Genomic DNA, 21,494 nt, shown 5'->3' with positions numbered 1-21,494 from the left:
TATGCTGAATAACAATGCCTTTGTAATGTTGAATATCAAAGTGGGGAAATATATCCCCAAACATCCCTGTGCCAGGAACTATCACTGAAGTCTAAGCAATCAATTAAGAGCAAAAAAGAGAGTATTCACGGTAGCTTCATTAAAAACATTAATGAGTGGGACTATGCCTTGATGGTCTTCAGATGGGCTTCTTTCTGTAACTACCACTACCAATTCCCTCCTATTTTATCAGCCTCTGAACCTGTTATGCCACTTTATCTCCAATTTATCTCCCCTTCCCACCATCACTTTCAAATGGGATTAAATTCTGTAACATTTTGGTTGAGAGAGAAGGCTTTACTTGGCTGGTTTGGGTTTACAGGACCGCTGGTGGACGACTAGTCTGTCTGGCAGGAAGGTACGCCCACAGTTATCACATGGAACCAACTGGCTCTGGGCACTTGTCCAGGCAGCTTCATTTATAGCATCTAGATCATAGTAGCCTTTGGCTGAAAAGTCAAAAAGGGGAGGGGTGGGAGAAAACAGGATCAGTTTTCATTCTGAAGAATCATATTCAACTCTTTATGGAAAATATTTTCAGGAAATACCTGTAGACTGAGCCTTTTTAACCAAATCATATTGCTTTTGCAAAATGTCCCAAGGGCTAAATAAAGCTAGCTACGGACCAGAGCACTTACTCAGCTGACTTAAAGAAAGGGAGAAAATCTGTGATAAGCATTTTTGGTTTTAATTATTAACATCTCTTTTTTGAACATCACCCTCATGCAAATATTGCTTTTTTGTCCTACTTTCAGGATATACTTAATAAACTCTTATGAGCTTACCAAAGGAGAGGAGCATACCTCTTCAGATTACTCTTCTGTCATATTACTTCAGAGCATTTTGAGGAAACCAGCTTTCCAGCTAAAAGCCAAGTTTCAAACTGCTTTTCATCCTAAAACCTTAGCTCCTTTTACCTTGAAAGTGAGTTTTCCTAAGTAGTAATGTGGAAGCATTCCAAGCAGAATAGCTAAGCTACTAAAATAGAAGATTTCCTTAAATGTGCATTCACACATAGCATCTAGATCATATAATCTTCATTGGTGGAATATAGAAAAATGCACATAGCTTCATTTTAGAGAAAAAGTGTGAGATTCTGTCCCAGCAAAAAGGACCTTAAAAAGAGGAGCTTAAATGCAATATGACTACCTTGGAAATGTAAGCAAATGGCCCACTTCTAAACAAATTTTTAACATGGGATTATATGTATTTATATATGTGTGTGTGTGTGTGTGTGTGTTAAATAGTTTCTTTCTCAGACACAGCCTTTATCTCTTCATTAAGGCTTCAGATCATTTAAAAATGACTCGTATCTAACAGTTCATGTGAACATAGCAAGCTTTAGATCTCTTAATATCTTAGTTTTTCTCTCATGGCTGAAGCAAGTTCCTCATTCTGTGCAGAAAATGAATGTGTTTTTTGAATGCTTTGAAAAGCCTCTTGAGAAAAGAATGGGATTAACTTTCTCTTTAACCAGATCAGTTTTAATCCAAACCCAAAACATCCTGTAACCAGCATAATCATTTTTGTTCAGTGATACTATATGGAAAGGCTTTGCATAGACTTAACAGATTGGGACCATGTGTCTAGTTGGGGCTGGGTGAGGGGACTATGTCAACTTTAAGACTGAAGTCAAAGTGGTGGGAGTTCATAGAATGAAGGTTCTTTGATTAATAAGAGGGATGTCAGCAGTGATAGAAATGGGGCAGCACAGATAGAGAGGGAAACTAAGAGAAATGTAGTCACAGTGACCTTCCTGTCTAACCAGCATGCAAATGATTTCACAGTGATCCAGCCTGGGTTTCAGAGAAAATTATTTCCATCCCAACTCCCAGAAACATGAAAGTTTTCTTCATGCAGAGAAGGGGATGTAGAGTGGTGAGCAGAGAAGAAGAAACAAATTTAGGAAAAGAAGACAGCTAAGTGTGATGGTGGTCAGCAGTCTAAGCAAGCTTCACGTGTATACAAATGTTGTCATCTTTTATTCTTTTTACCTCCTTTTATGCACACACCTGGGCAGCTAGGTGGTGCAGTGGATAGAGCACTGGACTTAGAATCAGGAAGTCTCATCTTGAGTTCAAATCCGTCCTCAGATACTTACTGGATGTGTGACCCTGGCCAAATAACTCAACCCTGTTTGCCTCAGTTCCTCATCTAGAAAACGAACTGGAGAAGGAAATAGCAAACCACCCTAGTATCTTTGCCAAGAAAATCCCAAATGGGGCATAAAGAGTCAGATGCAACTGAAAAGACTTAGCAACAGCAAAAATACACACGTACACATACCCATACACACACAGATGCATACATACTCATACACACACATATATATTATGCATATGTATACACACATGTATACATGTTTCTGAGTATATGTGTGTGTGTGTATGCGCGCGCACGTATGTTTGTCCTCTAGGAAGAAACTATGCATAATTCTTGCCTGGCAATGTCTATAATTCTATCATGAGAGTCAATACTCAGCTCTACAGGGGACCACAAAACTCTCTGCACCGTTCCTGGAAGGGGTTTGAAGAATTAGTCCAGCCCTTGCATCAAACTGAGAACCAGACAGAGTGATCTCGTTAGAGAAGTGCCATGAGACAATCCTATGCTTGTCCTGGGGTAACATGCTCTTAACCACTTTAGATAAATATGAGGCTCTCTGTGAGCATTAAGGTATATCCTCATGCTTGAAGACATTGCTTTATGGTGCCATAATAAAAATAGTATCTCCTATTTGTATACTATTTCAAGATTTATAAAGTACTTTTCTCATAATAATCTTGTTGAGAACATAGTATAAGTTTTATTTTCTCCATTTTTCAGGTGAAGAAATAGGTTTAGAGGGGTTTCACAGCTTGGGCCTGAGCCAAAGGTGATTTACATTTTAGATGCCACTTTTAAAAGCTATATGAAAGATAATCCTTAAGTAAGATCATGTAAACCAGGTGACATATATCCCATTCCTCAGTTTAACCTCAATCAGACAAGCTTTTTTAAAATCGCAATTAGACAGTTTCCTTCCCCATTTAACAGTGTCCAACATTAAAAATGTGGTTGATTTTAGAATTATGAACAAATAAGAGAAAAGTGTGAATAAATAGTATTCTCACATTTTAGGAAAGATGGAAAGAATCCTATTTTCTATATAATTCCACACTTATCTCCCCTAGTAGCTTACCTGCAATGTTTATGACTTCTGGTTTTTTTGGTTCTGGTCTCCGTAACTCTTTAGGCAACAAATTGTTTTCATTATGCCATTTTTTCAGACACTGTGGCTCATGGATACTGATGGACTTAGTTCCAAATTCACGACCACAAATGTAGCAAATAATTGTTGGTGGTCGTCTTATCACGGAGGGCTGACAAAATAGAAAACTTGTTATAATGCAATTCAGCTTTTGAAATACATTTACCAGTTGTAATTTTTGGTTTTTGGGGTTTTTGGCCAAGTAGATTGTGTAGCACCTTTATTTAAGTTACCCTACCCTAAATTCTGTGATCTTTTTGGACTTCTCGGATAAGACATTCAGACTCTGAGATTTCAATTCATTGTAAAGTAAAGGACAAAAAAACACTGCTCCAAAAGGGTTTAGAGGGTGTTTTTATTCACATCAATAAGCAATTTAGTTTGAAGCACTCAGGTTTCGACAAGAACCTTATTTGCTTGAAAAACTGAATAGTTGTGACCACATTCAATTAAATGCACTTGAGCAAAGATTTGTTTAAATGCAAGACAAAAATTCCACAGTGTGAGAGGGCATGGATTGATTTTGATTGCAAAATTTCAAAAAATATATTTTATTTTTTCCCAATAACATGTAAAGGCAATTTTCAACATTCAATTTTTAAATAAAACTTTTAAGTTCTAAGTTTTCTGTCTTTCTCACCTCCCCCAACCCTAGAATGGTAGGTAATTTGCTATAGGTTATACATGTTCAATCATGTAAAACACATTTCCATGTTAGTCATGTTGCAAAAGAAGAAACAGACCAAAGGGAAAAAAATAATAAAAAAATAAAGTGAAAAATAGTGTGCTTCTATCTGCATTCAGACTCCATCAGTACTTTCTCTAGATGTGGATAGCATTTTTCATCATGAGTCCTTTGCAATTGTCTTAGATCATTTTATCACTGAAATTAGCTGAGTCATTCACAGTTTATCATTGTACAATATTGCTGTTACAATGCACACTTGTTCTCCTGGTTCTGATCTCTTTGCATTAGTTTGTGCAAGTCTGTCAGATTTTTTTCTGAAATCAAACTACTCATCATTTCTTATAGCATAATAGTATCCCATTGCTATCATATACCACAACTTGTTTAGCCATTTTCCAATTGATGGGCATCCCCTCAATTTCCAGTTCTTGGTCACCACAAAAAGAACTGCTATAAGCATATTGTACAAATGAGTCCTTTTTTATCTCTTTGGGATACAGACCTAGTAGTAGTATTGCTGGATCAAAACGTATGCACGTTTGATTACCCTTTGGGCATAATTCCAAATTGCTCTCTAGAATGGCTGGATCAGTTCACAAGTCCACCAACAGTACATTAGTGTCCAAATTTCCCACATCTTCTCCAACATTTATTATTTTCCTTTTCTGTCATATTAACCAATCTTGCAGGTGTGAGGTCTTATCTCAGAGTTATTTTAATTTGCATTTCTCTAAACAATAGTGATTTAAAGTATTTTTATATGGCTTTGATTTCTCCATCTGAAAATTGCCTGTTCATATATTTTGACAACTTATCAATTGGGGAATGATGTGTGTTATGATTTGGCTGGGTTCTCTATATATTTGAGAAATGAGACCTTTATTAGAAACATTTGCTATAAAAATTGTTTTCCACTTTCCTGCTTTTCTTCTGATCTTGGTTGCATTGGTTTCATTTGTGTAAAACATTTTTAATTTAATATACTAAAAATTACCTATTTTACATTTCATACTGCTCTTCATTTCTTGTTTAGTCACAAATTCTTACCTTCTCCATAGATCTGACAGGTAAACTATTCCTTGCTCTCCTAATTGCTTATGGCATTACCCTTTGTGATTACACAATTTCAAAATTGATGAAATCACAGATCAATTGAAATATTGAGGTGTTATATTGCAGGCACTGAATTGGTTCAGCAAAACAAAAATTAGAAAATGGCCTCATCCCTGCCCTCAAAGAGTTAATAATCTAATTGAGAGGAAAGAAAGGGTATGAATAGAGCCTTATTATAGAATCTCTCACATTATATGGTGGATGGGGTTGGGGAGTTTTCTCTCTGCCTGTACTTTATGGAAACTTCTTGAGGACTTTTCCATGCTTTGCAGTACCCCACTGGCTGGTACTATGCAGCTCAATCCTACTTCTCTCAGACCCATACCTTAAGCTCTGTCAGGCACCTCTCTGCCAGGTACCCATCTTTCTTCCTCACTCCAAGAAGGAACATAGGTAGGTCTCTCATGGAAATTGACTTCCCTCACTCCTGGAACTGTTCAAGTAATTAAGACTGTTCTCTGTGGAATTCTTCACTATCCTTCATACCATCTTTCTCCTTCCTCAGGTAAAGGGAAAGAATTTTTAGTTATAGCTCTATAGGTAAGACTTGTATGTAAGTATAATGTGGCACTTGGTATCATCTCATTAGGTAATTTTCATACAACCAGTTATTCACAATAACGACACCTTTAGATCTTAACCATTGACTTTAAAAAGCCACCTTTATAGACACTAATATATGAAACCAATGCATGAATAAAAATACATTATAATGTACACATAAACATGGATCAGACTTTCCTGCCAAAGCACTCAACATTGATGGTAAAGAGCGGGAACATACAGGAACCTGCAAGAAAGCCTATGTAGGAGAAAAAGCCATATGTTCAGGGAAGCGCATAATTTTAGACTGCAGGCTTTGATACTATTGGTCCTTTGAAGAACATTTGCATTGAAGAAAATTATTCCTCTGCTCATGACTTGACTACTGATCTTGATGACTCTTCAGCTTGATAAATCCTCTTCTCTTCTCTACTAGAACATAGCATTTACTAGCTCTTCCAATTTATAATCACCCTTAAAAGGATGTTTACAAAGTATCACCTCTTAATGTAAATATAAGTTCTCTTTAAGTCAGATCTTATTCATACTATGTGAATGATAGATTAGAATATCAGGAAAGGGACTGAAAGACTTGGAGAGTTTCATGGATAGTCAGTAGATTACTAATACCAAGTAACTGGGCCAGCTGACAATAGTGGACTTTTCAGTGTTGCAATATAAGAAATGATATGGCCTGTGTTTTTGGTGTGGATTTTCTGGTCATTTGATACACGCACAGACAGTCACAGGATCAAAACAGGAGGAAAGGGTAGGTAGGACAAAGTAGGGAACTGGTAATTAGAGGTCTGGCTGAATTCTCAGTCGCCAAAGATGGGGCTGACTTGGGCCCATTTGTACAAATGTTTTAAATATGAAAAGTCTAGATCACCTGGCCCAATGAGGCAGTCAGAAATATTCTTGCTTCAATGGAGGATATGGACAATGCTCTTCCTTAAGATTAAACTCATAAGAGTAGGTTCAAGACCTTTTGATGATTCCACCACAATGGCAGAAAGTTCAGAAAGTTTTTTAATATTTATAGATCCTTAGGATAAAAACTTTGAGTAACCAAACCAAAGTGCTCAATCCCTTGGGGGGAGCCCCATACCTTTGTGAGGATTTTCCTAATAATTTTAAAGTAAGCTGGCTTGTCCCAGTGAGAGGTCCCAGTGAGAGGTCTAAAACTTCATTTGGCTCATTAGTGAATAGGCAGGGATCCGCTGGGGAAACTTTCAGGTGCCCTTTGATATAGGGATCCAGAAGATATTTATCTGGACCTCCAAGGCAATGGAGAGGTTTAGGTATGCCTTGTATAGAAAAGACACACAGAAATTTTGTCCAGTTGCTAGTTGAATGGTTTTATGTTTAGGGAATCATGGAAAAGTTTTTGCCTGGGACAGTTTAATTTCTCACCCAAATGGTGAGCGGGTGACTTTCAAGTGATGGTGGTTCTCTAATCCTTGTGGGGATAGACTCTCACGCCCAGGGAAGTTTGAAGGGACCAGACTTTCCCTCTGAGAAGAGAAGTTTGATTTTCACATCTTTTTTTTCCGATGACCTATCAGAACTTGGTAAAATGATATTTGTTTGTTAAACTGTACCAAATATTTAGAAGCATGAAAGTATGTTAATTACTGAATTTGATCACAAATTGTAGCACATAGACTTTCCCCAAGTACTCTTTAGTACAAATCACTAGGGAAGGCATGCGAAAAGGATAATGAAGAACTGCCTAAGTCACTGTAGTGCTCCCCAGGGTTTGGAACTGTGGACTTTGGCAAACACTCTAGCAGATTTTCTGAGGACAGCAAACATGAAAACTGGGGCATGAGTATAGCAAAAATATGTTATCCTCTGGGACCATTTAGCTAGTGAAACTATCAATCTTAGTCAACAAGCATTTCTTAATTTCTATGTGTCAGGCACTGTGCTAGGTGCTAGAAACACAAATACAAACAGAAAGAAAGATCATTCCTGCCATCAAAGAGCTTTCATTCTAATGGGGAAGATAGTACATAAAAAGGAGCTGAAAAGTGAGGCGGGGCGGGGGTGAAGAATGAAGGTATTAGGTTAGGGTAGAGATGATGAACAATGTCATATGGAGATGAGTTGGAAGTGTAGCCTGGAGAGGAATGAAGACATGGTTGGCCTCGGCCTTTTCCTTAAAATGGAGGTTTTAGAAGGAACCATCTGACTAGAGGGAGAGGTTAATGTGGTGGATGGTGCAGTCAGTTCTGCTATAACGAGATATATGTCCCTTAAAAGCACAGTGCTATACCAACTAGCCCATTTAAAACTAAAAGACTTATGAAGAACGTTGGGCTAGAGGCACAACACTCAAAAACTTCATAAGTGACATGTTCAGAAAAATGGAATCTAATAAAAATGGTAGCACAGCTTTATATATGTTATATGGGTAAGATATACATAAATACTGCAATAAATAGTGGCAAACACAAAAATGCTACAATAAGTATTGATTGTATTTACTACCTTCTAGTGCTAAACCTGAGCTTTGGTTCCCACAGGGTTCAGACTGGCAAAATCTCCTGCAAGCTGGACAGGCAGTGACTCTGGGCCTCAGAGACAAAGGTGGAAGGGTGTGTGTGTGTGTGTGTGTGTGTGTGTGTGTGTGTGTGTGTGTGGTTTGGATCAGCCTTCCTCTACCCACAGGTACCAGATTGCCAGAAGATACACAGTAAATATGGCTCTGAAAAAGATCAAAGTTTGTTTATAGGAGTGGACATCAGAAAGGTTGCAGCTTGTGAGCAATTGTGAAGTGGTGCAGTTTTCTTCATTCTCACTGTTTCTCAAGAAAGAAATTGAGCATAAGGAAACATAAACAAATTCAAAGTGTGCATTACACTCGAATTGTTTCCTAATGGATCTGTTATATTGGAACAAATTCACATTTTCAAAATAAGCATTATAGCAGAATTGACTGTGCTTTCAATATGAGAAGTAATCTAGGGGTGAAGTGAACTTCCAGGGTGACAGGTTTCTATTTTATGGTAAATAACATCCTATGGATTTGCAGCCTAGGGAGGAATGAAGACATGATTGACCTGGATATCTTTCTTAAAATAGAGGTTCATAGATTTAGTTTCATGGTCTATCAGTCATAGGCATTAGACTAAGTGGGAGGAAAAGACCTTGATTAATTTAGATGTCCTTGAAAGCCACTGGATGAACTGAAGGGAAATTACACAGAAAATGTGTCTGGGTAGAAGAAAGTTCATTAAGCTTTGTGATTGCCTAAAAGATAGAAGAATATTTTGGAACTCGGGAGACTTGAGAGCCTATCTGAAGAAGCCTCCAGCCAAGCCCCTTAAGAAGGAATTGTTTTGGGGATTTCAGGCAAGGAGAAAATCCCTTGACACAGTCTAGGCCACCATCTCCTCCCATGCCTCCAAACTTGACTTTGGTTAGAGGAGGATATTGTGAGTTTCAAGCAGTCCAGAGGATTTTGAAATTTAGAGTTCTTGTTGGTGTCCTGACTAATGAATGGATGTCAATGTCTCCATCCAGATGAGAAGAGAGACTGTATGAAATGAGAAGATTTAAGACTCCCTAAGGAATCTAGGAGAAAAGTTGTAGCATACCTAAAGGAAACATCTTGAAGACTCCAGCAAAAGGAATTCCAGGATCAGATCTTTGCCATATGTACTCTAAGTTGGAGTCCACTTTCTCCCTGGATTCATTAAGTACTGGTAGGAGAGTATGTCACAGACTTCTTTGGAAGGATATTTTACATTAATTGTACCAATTACGCTATCATATTAAATACCTATTTCTAAAAGCTATTTAGGTCTGGTAGGCTAAGTAATGTCATCTAATAATCAGAGAGGAGGGCACACTGATTGGTAATTACGGGGAAGATAATACACAAAAAGGAAAACTTGCCTGGTCCTATGGATCTGTTGTTATGTTTTATCCTTTGTTGTTAAAGAGGACCATGCTATCAGGAAGGTGATGCCATGACTTGAAAGTGAGATGGATTTAAGTGAGAAAGGGCTGTACGCAAAGTCACCAACCTCACTTTCTCCTCCGGAGCCATCTGGGTCCAGTGACAAGATATAGATGAGGACAAGTGGAGATGCCCTCCCCATTGGATCTAGAGCCATGAACAAGAGAGTAGACAGGATTGGAGTGGATAGTGTTGGATGTCACATTTCCAGGAAAATTGCAGATTTGAATGAGTACCAGGAGATGGCAGGAATGCAAGAAAAAAAGACTTCATATAAAGAGCATTTTGCTAACCACAGAGTGTGGGAGAGCATGAGTGTGACAGAATATAGGGAGTAGATAGAGGAGAACAGGTACTAGAGATGGATATAGCTATAATGAATATGACATCAATGTCTTATATTAGTGAGCTTGTTGCCAAAAAAAATGCCAAGCAGCATAAAAGTACAGAACCAAGGTTTTATGAATTAAGGTAAAACTTTGAGGTATGTTGAAATTTGGCATGATAAGAAAATATTTTATAAATTCATCCCTAGAGGTTAAAAACAGATCAAATTTAATTCTCTTTCAGTCAGAGAAAGTTGGCAAAAGAGTTCCTAGAGATAAAAGGCAAAGTTTCTTTTTTATTAGACAAAGTAATAGATAATTCAACACCAAGAATAAATACATAGATCTACCTCTGAGATCATTTGTACTTGTGGTCTCTTTTCCAGTAAGCAAAGAACACAATATAATCAAGAGTTATATGGGGAATTGGAGGCAAGTAGGATAATTTAGATGATAATAAAGACCTGGATAACACTAGCAAAAAATATGGTGTTTGGAAAGGGAGAAGAATTTCATCTAAATTTTCAAGATAATTGCTATTCTGTAAAGATGGCCTCCCTTGGAATTCCAAATTCCAGGTGATACCTGGGATAGAGACTTTAACAACACATACATGTAGGCTACACCTGAATCAGAAAATCTAATTGGGAAATGTTTTACAAAGTAAATAACAATATACAATAAAACACAGCTAGTATCACGTTTTAAAACTAAGTTGGTATGTTGCCTACAAGGATCTTTACATACAGATTAGTGACCCCCCATTTTGATTTGCAATTGACACTATTAACTGTCCTGCTTTATACTACTAAGAAATGCTCTACAAGGTTTGGATCCAGAGGTAACTAACAGTTTGTAACCTCTGCTCACCTAAGCAGAACCACCGCAGGCTTTTGACTTCTTGGCATGCTCCATGTCAAGAGAGGCCAAGTTAAATGGAGAGTAAAGTTAATAGTCACGTAATGCAGGCAAAAAATTATTGGAAGGGCAAAATCCCTAATTAATTATGACAATATAGACCAAATTGGAAAACTGATCCACTCTCCACTTTTCTTTCCCTCTGCAGTCACATCACAGATCTTCCAAAAGATGAATTTGAAGAAATTTTTAAAAATCCAGTGATAAAAATTGTGAAAACGGAAGGGGCAAAAGGAAAAGAATTGTAAACCAAAGTCATTAGGAACCAAAGAGAGAGAACATTTAAAAAAAAACTTTTGTTCTTTAAAAAAATGCATTTTTGTAACAATAATTTAGACCAGTTAGACACGAAGAAGCAACTTTCTTTTTGGAGAATACTTATTTTCATTATTTTTTTATGAAAAAGAGTGAACCAAAGTAGCATTTAATTCAATATGCAAGGAAATAAATAACGTGTTGACAAATAATTGCATTCATGCCATATTGTCAAAGATTTCTTTGTAGGAAAAGTTAAAAGGAGACTAAGCAGACACAGAGCCCAGAAAATTTATACAGAAAAATAAAAGCGGATGTGAAAGAAAATTAATACCATAAAAGGCTAATGTGGCCTATGTTATATTTTCCAAGGCTTGATCCATGCATTATACTAGTTGAACTGCAGCTGAACTTGGAACCTGTTCCATATTTTTGAGCTCTGAACATCCTAACTCCTAAGTCATGCTCTAGGGAACTATATGCAATTCAGTCCCAACTGCTGTAGAGAACACAACCCATCCAGTCTGGACTAAGATAAGAGCACATTGTATTTCTCATCAATTTCATGACTGTCAGTCAGAAGCTCAGCCATTTTCAACTTGGGGCTATTGTGACTTTGCCAGCTGCCAAGGTTTTAGTCTCCAGCCTCTCCCTCCAGTACTTTCAAAAGCACATGGGCGTGTGTGAACAGGGAACACAGCAAGAGTGGGAGGGATTGTAATTCTAGCCAGGAGCCACATCAAGCCTCTTTCTCCTAATGTGCAGTCTCCTGATTCTTTGGGATATGCCATTACAGACAGGGCCAAGGGAAATGAAAGTTTCGGGTGTGGGGGAAGTTGATAAGAGCAGGAGAATTAGGTCTTTACTGTGCTTTGGCTATAGCTTGCCAAGACAGAAAAAGTGCAGTCCAAGGAAGGCAGAGGGAAAGTCTCTAAATCTGGCTAATGTGCAGTTACTGCAGAGCAAAGGATTAGATTGAAAGTGTCAAAATTTCAGATTATATTTAAGAAGCTCTATGAAGCTTTTATGACAGGGGTGAGAATGCCTGAAAATATCATTATTCCAGAATCTGCATAAGCTTGATTTCCTGGATCACAGGTGTGAATCAAACCAAATGATGAAATATGATACCCTTACACATGGTATTATTTCACCTTATTTTTCTTTTGTTCTGTCAACTGCTGGGCATGTCCTGGTTAGCCAGAATATGACAAGAGGGACCTGAAAACTATAGGGAGAGCATACACACACACACACACAGTCACACAAATATACACATATATACATACACATACACACATGTGTATGTATATATATGTATGTGTGTATGTATGTATATACATCTATAAACTTGGACCTACTTGCTCTTCATAGGTTTTTAATTCTTTCTTTAGCCACTGCTGCTAATTATCATTTATATTATCTAAATAACATTTTTCTTCTGTTAATTGTTCTGCTTTATACTGATAAGAAATGCTAGAATTCATTCTCTTAGGTAAGGTCTCTGCTATATAAAATAAAGTGGACATTCAGCAATTTTCTGGTCAATGTAGTGGATGGCAAATTTGGTTTGTTCTTAATTACCCAGTTTGGCTATCTGTGCTACCCCCAAAACCTTATTAATTGATAACTCCCCACATTGTTTTGGGTTGTATCAACCCAGCCACAATGCAGCACTACTAATAATGACTGACATTTACATAGCTTTTTAAATTTTGTAATACACTGGAACATGTCATTTGAGCTACAAAACAACCCTCGGAAATAGGTGCCATTATTATCTTAATTTGTATACAGATGAGGCAACTAAAGCTGAAAAAACACTTAATGATCTGCTAATGTTTATGCAGCTAATGTCTCAGGTCTTCCTGACCCCAAGTCTAGCACTCTATCCACTTTACCACACTGTCTGCTAGTAATTACTAGGGAAACAGACCATTACCTAAACACTAAACATAATTCAATGGTGGGGACCTAGGGAACACCACTCTTATTCTACCAATAAGTCTCAGGACTTGCCTTGATGACATTTCTTAAGGATATTTTGTGCCACCACTTCCCCTTGGCTTCTTGGGTTCCTACCACCCAAGAGATAGTACAGCCACTTCTATTCACTCCAAGTCATTGTTCCCTGAAAATAGTATATAACCCTTCTATAGGAGTTTTTAATTTCACCATATACTACAAAGAATTATATGCTTGCTGGTGGGAGAGGTATTTAACAAATTAAAGGGAAAGTTTTAGAACATAATAAGAGCATATAAAACTCATGCCTCTAAGAGAAGCATTGAAATATGATACGCATCACATTTTTTTCTCAAGTGTGTGTTTGTACTTGTGTACAACACTTCTGAGCCTAGCTATTAAATGGTGAGCCAGGATTACAAACAATCAAGTCCCATAATGGAATTGCCCTTACCAGCACTGAAAAACGCTTGTCCCAAACATAATTTCCTTGGGTGGGACACATGTGGGGAATAGATGACAGCCATAAACTCAAGCAGCTGCCGCATGAGGAGTAAGTGAGGCAACCACAACAAGGAGGGAATGGGAAAAGTACATCTTCAGACAATGAACTACAGCTGTGGCCTCTTGCAAAGGAGCAATGGGAGACCAAACAGTCTTGCATGTAGCTCTCAGTCATGCTGTGATGTCAGGGTTGCTTCAGGATGATTGTGAGGCTAGGAAGGGACTAACAAAGAGAATGGTAAATAGAATCTGCAGCCAAGGACCCACGAAAGCTTCTTCATGTGTAGATGTTCAATGAAAAGAAGACTGAATCATGGCCCAGTCTTCTCAGACATACCCACGTGACCAAGTAACAGTCTTCGTAACAATTAGTAAACAGCTTAACTTTCAAAACTTCCAAATATGAAAGATGGTGATGTCATTTACACAAGTCTCATACATTATACATTCATAGTCCTATACGTAGGTAAAGTAGGCCTCCTATCTGTTGTGATTCGAAGGTTACTGCAAAGATTTATCCACCCTGAAATATCATATTAGTGTGATTATACTTTGTACTTTCTGCCCTACTCCTCTGTACCTTCCTCGTACCACGCCCCCCTCTGACACACACAAAGATCAGCTATTCCTGATTATGGCTTATAGTTGGCTTTATTTCTCAATGCGTATACATTGTATCTTTCTCATCTCCTCCAACCCTAAGATGGTAAGTAATTTGGTATAGGTTATATAAGTTCAATCACGTAAAACATATTTCCATGTTAGTCATGTTGTGAAAGAAGAAACAGACAAAAAGAAAAAAATAAAGTGAAAAACAGTATGCTTCAATGTACATTCACACTCCATCAGTACTTTCTCTGGATGTGGTTAGCATTTTTCATCATGAGTCCTCGGAATTCTCTTCCATCATTTCACTACTGAGAATAGCTAAGTCATTTACAATTGATCATTGCACAATATTACTGTTACTGTGTATGCTTGTTCTCCTGGTTCTGATCGCTTCACTTTGCATTAAGTTTGCGCAAGTTTTTCAGGTTTTTTTTTTTCTGAAATCAACCTACTCATCACTTCTTATAGCATAATTGTATTCCATCGCTATTATATTCCACAACTTGTTTAGCCATTCTCCAACTGATGGGCATCCACTCAATTTCCAACTCTTTGCCACTACAAAAAGAGTTTTGTAGACACATCGAAAGGGTCAGGACCTGGGAAAGACAGGGCAGGACAAAGGAAGTTGGTAGGCCCTGTCCAAGGAAAGCTGGTCAGTAAGAGTGCCATATAGGAGGGGTTAAACCTTGCAGAACAGCCTTAAAGCAAGGAGTACTGAGCTGGAGTGAGTAATTGAAGGAATATCAGGTGAGATGGAGCAAGGAAAAAAGAAGCCATAACTAGGACATTTGTGCCTGAGACAAATTCAGTAAAGACTAGGAGGGATGTGTTTGGAGAATAATTCTGTCAACCGTGGGAAGCCCATACACCAAAAAGTTCGACTCACACCTTGATGATGGTTGGGAAGAGGGGAATGTGAGTCCTAAAAAACAGGTACGATGGACAATGGGTCCCTGGAATTAGATTCCTGGGGAAAAGAATGCCTATTGTTGGCTAGCAAAGGCCTTTAAAGGTAGGAGGGGACATCCCTATACTCCTTACTAGATATGGGCACTTTGGGTCACATCCCCAGTCACCCTGTTAGTTAACTTGGTCAACATTGAAGAAAAGCATCATATATGTCATGCCTTGGACTGTAGTGTGTGGGGGGGTGGGCAGTGCTCTCGTGTATTTGTCTTTAAATAGTAGATATATGTCCATACATATATGGCTTGTGTGATGTTCTATGGCTACCTCAAGAAACTATAATAATATCAAGGATATTAATAACAATACTTTGTTGTTCAGTCGTTTCAGCCATGTCCAACTCTTTGTGATCACGTTTGGGGTTCCTTGGCAAAGATACTAAAGTGGTTTACCATTTACAGATGAGGAAACTGAGACAAACAGGGTTAAGTGACTTGTCCAGGGCCACAGAGTTAGTATCTGAGGCTGGATTTGAACTCAGGTCTTCCTGACTCCCCACCTGGCACTGTGCCACCTAACTGCCTCAATATCAATGCTATTTGGCTTTTCTAGACAATGATTCATTCTTTTTTCTAGGCTGGATTTATTTTTTTTAATATTTAATATATTATTTATTATTTTGGGCATTCATGTAAAAAATCTTTTTGAGTTTTGAATTCTCTTCCTCCCATACATCCCCAACCATTGTGAAGGCAAGAAATGTGATAACAATTATACATGTGAAATAATGCAAAACACATTTTGATATTATCCATGCTGCAATTAAAAAGTAAGAAAAATAAAGTGAAAAAAGAATGCTTCAATTTGCATTCAGATTCTGTCAGTTTGTTCTCTAGAGAAGGATAGCATTTTTCATCACAAGTCCTTTGGAATTGTCTTGGATCATTTTATTTATCAGAATAGCTAGATCATTCACAGGTTATCATCATACAACATTGTTGTTACTATGCACATTGTTTTCCTGGTTCTGTCCACTTCACTTTGCAGGAGTTCATACAAGTCTTCCCAGGTTTTTCTGAAAACATACTGCTTGTCATTTCTTATAGAACAATAATATTTCATCACAATCGTATATCACAACTTGTTTAGCCCAGTTGATGGGCATCCTTTCAATTCCAAATTCTTTGCCACCAGAAAAAGAGCTGCTATAAATTCTTTTGTTCATATAGGTCCTTTTACTTTTTTTAAAAATGTCTTTGGGTTACAGACTTAGCGGTATTGGTGGGTCAGTGGGGTAAGCACAGTTTGATAGCCCTTTGGGCATAGTTCCAAATTGCTCTCCAGAATGGCTGGATCAGCTCAAAATTCTACTAGTACATTAGTGCAGTAGCACATTAGTGTCCCAATTTTTTCACATCCTCTCCAATATTTATCATTTTCCTTTTCTGGCATATTAGCCAATCTGATAGGTGTGAAGTGGGTACCTCAGAGTTATTTAATTTGCATTTCTCTAATCGATAGTGATTTAGAACATTTTTATATGATAGCTTTGATTTCTTCTGAAAACTGCCTATTCATATCTCTGAACATTTATCAATTAGTAAATGATTTGTAGTCTTATAAATTTGACTCAGTTCCCTGTATATCTGAGTAAGGAACCCTTTATCTGAGAAATGCTGCAAAATTTTTTCCCAATTTTCTGCTTTCCTTCTAATTTTGGCTATATTGGTTTTGTTTATGCAAACCCTTTACAATTTAATGCAATCAAAATTATCTATTTTATTTTTTGATTCTTTTTCTCTCTCATCTCATCATAAATTCTTCCCTGATCCATAGCTATGATGGGTAAAATTTTCCATGCTCCCCTAATTTGCTGATATCACCCTTCATGTCTAAATCATGTATCCATTTTGATGTTACCTTGGTATATCCTATGAGATGTTGGTCTAGATCTAGTATTTTACCAGCTGCTTTCCAGTTTTCCTAGCAATTTTTGTCAAATAGTGAATACTTGTCCCCAAAGCTTATATCTTTAGGTTTCTTAAACACTAGAATACTTAGTCATTTACTATTGAATATTGTGTACCTAATCTAGTCCACAGATCCTCCACTCTATTTCTTAGCCAGTGCCAGATTTTTTAAATGATTACTGCTTTTTAATACAATTTGAGATCAGGTATTGCTAGGCCACATACTTTCACTTTTGATTTCGCTGATTTCCTTGATACTCTCGACCTTTTGTTCTTTCACATAAATTTTATTTTTTCTAGCTCTATGAAATAATTTTTGGTAGTTTGGTAGGGCACTGAATAAGTAAATTAACTGAAGCAGAATTATCATTTTTATTATATTGGCTCAGCAATTAATATTCCTCCATTTGTTTAGATCTTTGTGTGAAAAGGGTTGTGTAATTGTGTATTTTATACTGTCTGCAGATATTTTAAGTGGAATTTCTCTATCTCTTCATGCTGGGAACTGTTGGCAGTATATACAAATGTTGATTTATGTGGGTTTATTTTATATCCTGCAACTTTGCTAAAATCGTTAATTGTTTTAACTAGATTTTTAGTTTGCTCTCTTGGATTCTCTAAGTATGCCATCATCTGCAAAGAGTGAAAGTTTTGTTTCTTAATTGCCTATTCTAATTCCTTCGATTCCTTTTTCTCCTCTTATTGCCATAGATAGCATTTCTAATACAATATTGAATAATAGTGATAATGATGGACATCATTCCTTCACCCCGATCATATTTGGAAGACTTACAGCTTATCCCCATTACAAATAATGCTTGCTGATGATTTTATGTAGATAATACTTAATAATCATATAGTTTTTGTTGTTTCTGTTGTTGATGTGATCTATTATGCTGATAATTTTCCTAAGGTTGAACCAACCCTGCATTCCTAGCATAAATCCCCCTGATCATAATGTAGGATCTTTGTGATGTGCTGCTGTAATCTCCTTGCTAGTATTTTGTTTAAAATTTTTGCATTGATATTCATTAGAGAAATTGGTTTATAGTTTTCTTTCTGCTTTTGCTCTTCCTGGTTTAGGTATCAGCACTATATTTGTGCTGTCAAAGGAATTTGGTAGAATTCCTTCTTTGCCTATTTTCCCAAATAGTTTATATAGTATGAGAATTAATTCTTCTTTAAGTGTTTGGTATGGTTCACTTGTGAATCCATCTAATCCTGGAAAGTTTTTTTGTAGGGAGCTCAGGTATGGCTTGTTCAATTTATTTTTCTAAAATGGTGTTATTTAAAGTATTTTATTTCTTCTTCTCTTAATCTGAGCAATTTATATTTTTGTAAATATGCATCCATTTCACTTAGATATTGGTTGGAAAAAATAACTCCTAATAATTGCTTTAATTTCATCTTCATTAGTGGTACATTCACCCTTTGCATTTTTTTGATACTGATAATTTGGTTTTCTTTTGTTTTTTTTAAATCAAAGTAATCAATTTTTAGTTCAATGGTTTACTTATTTTATCATGTTTTCAAAATCAAAACATCTGGGGTGGAGCCAAGATGGCAGCTGGAAAGCAGGGACTAGCGTGAGCTCCCGGCCGAGTCCCCCCAAAAACCTATAAAAATGGCTCTGAACCAATTCTAGAACTGCAGAACCCACAAAACAGCAGAGGGAAGCAGGGCTCCAGCCCAGGACAGCCAGGATGGTCTCTGGGTGAGGTCTATCCCACACGGAGCTGGGAGCTGGGAGGTGGGAGCTGGGAGCTGGGAGCTGAGAGTGGAGCAGAGCAGAGCCCAGCTTGAGCAGCTCGGACCAACCAGACCAGGAGCCGGGTGGAGCGGGCCCTAGTACCCTGAATCAGTGAGCTGTGGCAGTTACCAGACTTCTCAACCCACAAACACTAAAGACAGTGAGAAGGTTAGTGGGAAAAGCTGTGGGAGTGGAAGGAGTTCAAGGTTCGGCCACCGCCCCTGGGGCAGCGGAGTTGGGGCAGCTACAGCTGCTGTTGCTTCCGGCCCCAAACCCACCTGGTGGGAGGAATTAAGTGGCGGATCAGAGCAGGAGTGCACAGCCTGCTGAAGATCTAAGCCCAGTCTGGGTTGGGGGTTCTTGGGGAAGGAGGAGTGCTGGTGTGACAGAGCTGGTGCATCCCCCCCAAACGTGGAACATAGAACTCTTTAGTCTACAAGCAATCATACCTCGCTGAAAAACTCAAGGGTCAAGTTAGTTGGTTGGGAATATGGCCAGGCAGCCAAAACACACCAAGATTCAGTCTCAGAATTTGGATTCTTTCTTTGGTGACAAAGAAGACCAAAACATACAGCCTAAAGAAGTCAACAAAGTGCAAGATCCTACACCAAAAGCCTCCAAGAAAAACATGAACTGGTCCCAGGCCATGGAAGAGCTCAAAAAGGATTTAAAAAAGCAAGTTAGAGAAGTAGAGGAAAAATTGGGAAGAGAAATGAGAAGGAGGTGAGAAAACCATGAAAAACAAGTCAATGACTTGCTAAAGGAGACCCAAAAAGGTACTGAAAAATACACTGAAGAAAACAACACCTTAAAAAATAGACTAACTCAAATGGCAAAAGATCTCCAAAAAGCCAACGAGGAGAAGAATGCCTTGAAAGGCAGAATTACCCAAGTGGAAAAGAAGGTCCAACGGACCACTGAGGAAAAAACTACCTTAAAAATGAGATTGGAGCAAGTGGAAGCTAGTGACTTTATGAGAAATCAAGATATTATAAAACAGAACCAAAGGAATGAAAAAATGGAAAACAATGTGAAATATCTCATTGGAAAAACCACTGACCTGGAAAATAGATCCAGGAGAGATAATTTAAAAATTATTGGACTACCTGAAAGCCATGATCAAAAAAAGAGCCTAGATATCATCTTTCAAGAAATTATTAAGGAGAACTGCCCTGATATTCTAGAGCCACAGGGCAAAATAGAAATTGAAAGAATCCATCGATCGCCTCCTCAAATAGATCCCAAAAAGAAATCTCCTAGGAATATCGTCGCCAAATTCCAGAGCTCCCAGGTCAAGGAGAAAATACTGCAAGCAGCCAGAAAGAAACAATTTGAGTATTGTGGAAACATAATCAGAATAACCCAAGATCTGGCAGCTTCTACATTAAGAGATCGAAGGGCTTGGAATATGATACTCCGGAGGTCAATGGAGCTAGGATTAAAACCTAGAATCACCTACCCAGCAAAACTGAGTATCATGCTCCAAGGCAAAATATGGATTTTCAATAAAATAGAGGACTTTCAAGCTTTCTCAGTGAAAAGACCAGAGCTGAATAGAAAATTTGACTTTCAAACACAAGAATCAAGAGAAGCATGAAAAGGTAATGAAGAAAAAGAAATCATAAGGGACTTAATAAAGTTGAAATGTTTTGTTTACATTCCTACATAGAAAGATGACATGTATGATTCATGAGACTTCAATATCATAGTAGCTGAAAGGAATATGCATATATATATATGTATATATATATATAAGTGAATGTGCATGTATGTATATATGTATGTGTGCATATATATATAGAGAGGGGGGGGGAGAGGGAGAGAGAGAGAGAGAGAGAGAGAGAGAGAGAGAGAGAGAGAGAGAGAGAGAGAGAGGACACAGGGTGAGTTGAAGATGAAGGGAAGATATCTAAAAGAAATAAAATAAAATTAAGGGATGAGAGAGGAATATATTGAGAGAGGGAGATAGGGAGAGATAGAATGGGGTGGATTATCTCACATAAAGGTGGCAAGAGGAAGCAGTTCTGTGGGAGGAGGGAAGAGGGCAGGTGAGGGGGGAATGAGTGAATCTTTCCCTCATCAAATTTGGCCTGAGGAGGGAATACCATAAATACCCAATTAGGTACCCAATCTTACCCCACAGGAAAGAAGAGGGAAGAAGATAAAAAAGGGGGGGACGATGGAAGGGAGGGCAGATGGGGGTGGAGGTAATCAAAAACAAACACTTTGGAAAGGGGACAGAGTCAAGGAAGAAAATTCAATAAAGGGGGATGGGTTGGGAAGGAGCAAAATATAGTTAGTCTTTCACAACTTGAGTATTGTGGAAGGGTTATACATAATGATACACATGGGCCTATGTTGAATTGCTTGACTTCTTAGGGAGGGTGGGTGGGAAGGGAAGAGGGGAGAGAATTTGGAACTCAAAGTTTTGAAAACAGATGTTCAAATACAAAAAAAAGATTTTGCATGCAACTAGAAAATAAGATATACAGGCAATGGGGCGTAGAAATTTATCTTTCCCTACAAGAAAGGAAGGGAAAAGGGGATGGGAGGGGAGTGGGGTGACAGAAGGGAGGGCTGACTGGGGAACGGTGCAACCAGAATATATGTCATCTTGGAGTGGGGGAGAGGGTAGAAATGGGGATAAAATTTGTAATTCAAACTCTTGTGAAAATCAATGCTGAAAAC

The 21,494-nt window shown here is 37.9% G+C and overlaps 1 protein-coding gene across 1 annotated transcript in view; it reads right to left on the bottom strand.

The window, feature by feature from the left end:
• Positions 1 to 305: 305 nt before the first annotated feature.
• Positions 306 to 21,494, bottom strand: part of LOC118833544 (zinc finger protein 474-like) — a 45,975-nt gene continuing 24,786 nt past the window's right edge. Inside the window, exons 2-3 of the mRNA XM_036740907.1 lie at positions 3,221 to 3,401; positions 306 to 488 (exon numbers count right to left, since the gene is read on the bottom strand). Of these exons, the coding sequence (XP_036596802.1) occupies positions 337 to 488; positions 3,221 to 3,401 (333 nt within the window). The 3' untranslated portion in view covers positions 306 to 336. The remainder of the gene's footprint in view (positions 489 to 3,220; positions 3,402 to 21,494) is intronic.

Source organism: Trichosurus vulpecula, chromosome 1, assembly GCF_011100635.1.
Source record: "Trichosurus vulpecula isolate mTriVul1 chromosome 1, mTriVul1.pri, whole genome shotgun sequence".
Taxonomy (NCBI): domain Eukaryota; kingdom Metazoa; phylum Chordata; class Mammalia; order Diprotodontia; family Phalangeridae; genus Trichosurus; species Trichosurus vulpecula.
The sequence above is the reverse complement of the archived record's forward strand: the minus strand, read 5'-3'. Positions and strand labels throughout refer to the sequence as shown.